Source organism: Wasmannia auropunctata, unplaced genomic scaffold (assembly GCF_000956235.1).
Source record: "Wasmannia auropunctata unplaced genomic scaffold, wasmannia.A_1.0 LD334336.1, whole genome shotgun sequence".
In the NCBI taxonomy this organism is placed as follows: domain Eukaryota; kingdom Metazoa; phylum Arthropoda; class Insecta; order Hymenoptera; family Formicidae; genus Wasmannia; species Wasmannia auropunctata.
In genome coordinates, this window is record NW_012028554.1 from 2,062 (window position 1) to 7,650 (window position 5,589).

Genomic DNA, 5,589 nt, shown 5'->3' on the forward strand with positions numbered 1-5,589 from the left:
TCTCTTACATTTTTTTAACAGTCCTGTATCAATCACACGAGAAATCTATTTACTATAATGTGATATTATGAAATTTGACTCTGATGACTTGATATTGCTTGAAACTTGATGAAAATAATTAGTGTCATATGAGAAAAATTTAAGTTACTCTTAATGGTTATCAAAAATTTTTATCAATAATTTTTTTAGTATTTCAAATACAAAATAGATCGAAATTGTATTTGAAATACAAAATACAAAATACAAATTGTATTTCAAATACAAGTATTTGAAATATGCCCAGCCCTGTAATTATCTACTCTTCGTATAACTTAAAAAAAATTCCGGCAGCGCCAAAAATAATTGGTAATATTTGTAGTTTTAGAATAAACAATATATACATTCCAAAAACGGAATAAAAAATATACCGATCGAATTTGTAGGTTAGAATAAACAATATATATACATACCAAGAACAGAATAAAAAATATACCGATCGAATTGTTGCGTCGGAAGGCATCTTTACGTCCAATAATCTACTCTTCGTATTATTTAAAAAATTCCAGCGGCGCCAAAAATGATTTGTAATATTTATAGTTTTACAATAAATAATATATACATGCCAAAAACGGAATAAAAAATATACCTATCAAATTGGCGCGTCGGAAGACACCCTTACGCCCAAGCTATCCTTCGTATCACTTAAAAAATTCCAGCAGCGCCAAAAATGATTTGAAATATTTCCAATTTTGCATTAAAGAACATATTGCATGCCAAAAACGGAATAAAAAATATACCGATCGAAATGGCGCGTCGGAAGGCACCCTTACGTCCAATAATTACCTACCCTTCGTATAACTTAAAAAAAATTCCGGCAGCGCCAAAAATAATTGGTAATATTTGTAGTTTTCGAATAAACAATATATACATTCCAAAAACAGAATAAAAAATATATCGATCGAATTGTCGCGTCAAGGCATCCTTGCGTCCAATAAGCTACCCTTTGTATTACTTAAAAAATTCCATCTGCGTTAAAAATGATTTGTAATATTTGCAGTTTTGACCTAAAGAACAGGTACATGCCAAGAATGGAATAAAAAATATAATAAATAATATAATAATATAAGCATTTTTCGAATTATAATTATAATTCGAAAAGTGCTTAATAAAAAAATATTTTATTGTAATGTTTTTGAAAGCTCTCGAGATAAGCTACAAGAGTGCAATTAAAAAATGAGGGGTTCTATTTAAAAAATTTGAAGTGATCTTTCCCTGACCTTTATAGCACCACCCAAGGTTAAACCAATTACTATTATATAATATATTATATAATAATATACCATTTTATGTCCCCCTTGAAATCAAACAACTTTTGTTTTAAACATTTTTTTGTATCTATCATAGTTTTCAACAAATCTTAATGGCCAATCATTTAAAATGGGACACGCTGCACATCCTGTGATATATTTTAGATTCTTTATTAATTTCTAATTTTTTTATCTTTCATTTTTTTATTATTTATCTCTCATTTTAATAACATTTTTCCAGTCCATTTGCAAAATAAGTAGCTAAAACTATATTAAGCTAATTTAATAATAAGCTACAAAAATATTACAATAAGATTAATAAATACTTTACAAAGCTTTTAGTGACTAAATATTTATTACATAAAAAATATTTAAATACTCATTATGTCATATTTTCTTATAAATATTCCTTTAGATTCTTATCTTTTCATTACTAATGCATATATTTGCAAACATTTGATACTTCATTTTTATATTTAGATTTAGGCCTTATTTTTACATTTAGATAAATTTTGTTTAAAAAAAAATAATATATAAAAATTTTTTTTTTTTTTTTTAAGACGAATGTATATGGCTTAATAATTAATGACAAGTTTTGTTTTACAAAATTGCTCTTGTTATTTATTTGCACATGAATATGCTTTTGTAAAAATGCGCAATGATACATTTAAAACTTTATGGCTAAGCTGAGAACTCAAATAATTTGCATTTAAAAAAAAAATATAACAAATTTCTAATTTATGTAAGATCCACTTTAAGTATAAATGAATTTAAGTATAAAATAAACCTTACAATATTAAATGGATAATATAATACTTATTACGCTCATTGTTTATTACCTCTAAATTTTTATTTAATAGATAAGAAAAATTTAAGAAATAAAGTCAAAATTGATAGGATTCATTAGACATTTACAAAATAATGTTATCAAGTTAAATAATGGAGTTTATATATTTCTAATTATATTTATGATAATCCGTAGAGTTTCAATGTTCTGTCCATGCTAGTAGACGCGATATATTGTGCATGCTTTCCAAAACGAACACCAGTAGCCGCCGCTGTATGATCATTTAACACTTTCAATTCCTGCCATTGCTTACAAAGATATACCCTAAAAAACAACATATACGATATAAGCAATCTTAAATTAACTTATATTATTAATGTTAATACATCATACACAATGTTGCATCTCATGGCCAATTTAATTGTTATTCAAATATTTGATATATCAGTTATTGAGATGCAATAAGATTTTTAATCAAAAATTCTTGATTCTTAGAGCTATGAAACATTCTGTAATTACTAATTAGTAATAATTGATTCTTAATTATATTAATACCAACATTTTTGAATAATTAACTATTAAAAACTAATAAATTCAATATTTTACCTAACATCTGTTCCTGCTACAGCCAAATAAGTTCCACTTTGATCAAAGCAGATATCCTTTACTTCATAAGATTCCTCCAACTGTAATGTCTTAAAGTTCTTCAGCTTGCGTAAATCCCAAAGCTTGACGCATGAATCTTCTGCAGCTGTTGCCAAGTAATATCCATTCTCGGAGAAACTAATCGCTGTAATTGGACCTGTATGTCCCGGAAAGTTTGCAACATTAGATTGTTCTTTTAAATCCCAGATCTTCACCTGAGAGTCCGCTGTGCCAGTGCCAAATATCAAACCATCAGGATGGAATTGTGCCGTTGTTAATGGCTGTCCTGCTTGTCCTGCAATCTTTAAACAATTCAAGCATGATACAATATATAAAGATCTTTTTCCTCTCTAAGACTTAATAATTTGGCTGTGATCCGATTCACTTACAATACTCACAATGTTCACAATACTGATCAAGTCTGAATTGTTAGCATGCTTAAAGCACGCTGATCGTTGACGATAATTTTATTTTGGATGTTCGTGGACGTAATTCACAGCACATAACGTATAATGCTTATGTAAACATTTAGTAATATTACATATTACATTTCATGTAGTATTGACATGTTATATATTGATATTGAATGATGTTGAAATGACATGAATTTATAAATATATATATACATGTATCTACATAGGTACAGATCTATATATACATATATAATACATATAGAAATACGTATATAATACATATACACATGTGTATACAGGGTGTCCTAAAAAGGTCGGGACACCTAAATATCTCGGAAATATAAGTTTTACAGAAAAGTGTTTCAGACGAAAGTTATATGGTTTAAAAATATCTATTTACTGATCCTATCAGTTTGACCTTGGGTTGCGTAGCCAAGTTCAAGTCAAGGTTACATTGATTTTCTTAAATGGAACACCCAATTTTTATTCAAGAATCTAATAGCTGATGTCCAGAGCTTTCCAAAACGCTATAATGAAATATTTTTTCATGAAGTACTTTTCAAGTTATAATGCTTCAAAGTTACAGTATTTATACAGTACAGGACTCTCACGATTTTGCTACGTTATGTTTTTATTTGTGCGTTAACTGAAGGTCAAGATTCACGGACCACCGACCGATCTCGCCTTGACTGGCCAGTCTCCAAAATTAAATATTTTGGGTAATGCTAGTGCCGGCAATACTGTAACTTTGAAGCATTATAACTTGAAAAGTACTTCATGAAAAAATATTTCATTATAGCGTTTTAGAAAGCTCTCGACATCAGCTATTAGATTCTTGAATCAAAAATAGGGTGTTCCATTTAAGAAAATCAATGTAACCTTGATCTGACCTTGGCTACGTAACCCAAGGTCAAACTAATAGGATCAGTAAATAGATATTTTTAAACCATATACGTTTGTCTAAAACACTTTTCAGTAAAACTTATATTTCCCGAGATATTTAGGTGTCCCGACCTTTTTGGAACACCCTGTATATTATATACATATAATACATATATTTGTATATACGAACTTTGGAAATATCAGGATAATAATAAATTATAAACTCAATATTATAAGCTCATCCAAATTTTAACAATTATATTAATTTTCCGACTATCATTAATAGTACCTTAACGGTAATTTATTTCAACGATATTTCCAACAAAATTTACATTGGTCTTTTTCTCGCGCAAATAATGTAAATGTTTATGTCAATCCATTTCCGAATCATGGAGTATTTTAAGTCAAAAATTCGTAACGTCAATTTACTCACGAAAAATACTCCGAGAGCTAATCAAATTAACCGTGAACGCACTGATGACGTTATAAGCTTAACTCAGACCACAGCTTGTGATTAAATATGATACATTAGTTTAAAACATACTTTGGTCAGTAATCTCCCAGTACGTATATCTGAAAAGGCCCAATGTTGATCTAGAGAGGAGCTTAGTAGATAATCGCCAGTTGGATGTAGTGACAATCCAGTCACAGGTGCATCGTGAGCTTTCAATAATAATGTTGTTTGACTGGTACCAACGTTCCACACACGAATTGTAGTATCAGGTGACGCAGTCATCACTACATCCTCCTCTGGATGATAAATAACTCGTGTAACCTACGAGATAATTAAAAGACATTAATATGTTGAAGGAAATAATAAGCAATTCAAATTATGATTGTGTACTTTTTTCGTATGTCCTTTAAGGATTGCCACCACTTGCTCAGTATCCTTGTTGAAAACAGTGGCGTTCTTGTCGGCGCCACCTGTTAAAATCTTGCTAGTATCCGCACTGTGAATATCAAGCGCCAGAATTCCAGGTACACTGGCAGAGTGAAGTCCCTAAAATTAACCTAATTATTTAATAATAATAATTAACTCGCGTTTTTTATTCATAAGATGTTAAATAGCTTTAGAAATACATAATAATTGTTATTAATACAGATCTGCGTTTACAGTTAAAAATATATATACATATATATTTATAACACAATTCTCAATAGTGAGACAGCAAATTTTGAAAATTATGTAAAATTAAGGAAAACTCACAGGATGTGATGCAAGAGTCTGGAACGATCGGATACTATCCTGAGGCATAAGATCTTCTGGAACTGAGCGTCCACGTCGTTTTCGTTCTTGAGTAAGAACAGTTGCTCGCTCTTGAAGTTTCTGTATCACATCTTCAGTGATACCAGCTTGTTCCATTGGTTGGGTTGCTGTACCACCAGCTTCTACTGCCACAGCCTAAAGAAAATATAAATTAAGAATTAGGAACATATTTTATAATCTTTAATTAGATATTTTTAGATATTTATAGATATTTTTTAATATACAGGGTGGACCATTTTAATCCATCCAGTCGAATATCTCGAAAATCAAGTCCAGGAGAGAAAAATTTTTCAGACAAAAGTTGTTTGG

At 29.6% G+C, this 5,589-nt stretch overlaps 2 protein-coding genes across 2 annotated transcripts in view; both read right to left on the bottom strand.

The window, feature by feature from the left end:
* The window catches only part of LOC105458756 (pre-mRNA-processing factor 19-like), a gene marked incomplete at its 3' end in the record, with an annotated part of 2,442 nt that extends 773 nt beyond the window's left edge, over window positions 1–1,669 (bottom strand). Inside the window, exon 1 of the mRNA XM_011704278.1 lies at window positions 1,666–1,669. Coding sequence (XP_011702580.1) covers window positions 1,666–1,669 — 4 coding nt within the window. The remainder of the gene's footprint in view (window positions 1–1,665) is intronic.
* A 445-nt stretch (window positions 1,670–2,114) lies between these two features.
* Window positions 2,115–5,589, bottom strand: part of LOC105458757 (pre-mRNA-processing factor 19-like) — a 9,506-nt gene continuing 6,031 nt past the window's right edge. Inside the window, exons 2-6 of the mRNA XM_011704279.1 lie at window positions 5,221–5,415; window positions 4,858–5,013; window positions 4,558–4,788; window positions 2,680–3,020; window positions 2,115–2,397 (exon numbers count right to left, since the gene is read on the bottom strand). Coding sequence (XP_011702581.1) covers window positions 2,253–2,397; window positions 2,680–3,020; window positions 4,558–4,788; window positions 4,858–5,013; window positions 5,221–5,415 — 1,068 coding nt within the window. The 3' untranslated portion in view covers window positions 2,115–2,252. The remainder of the gene's footprint in view (window positions 2,398–2,679; window positions 3,021–4,557; window positions 4,789–4,857; window positions 5,014–5,220; window positions 5,416–5,589) is intronic.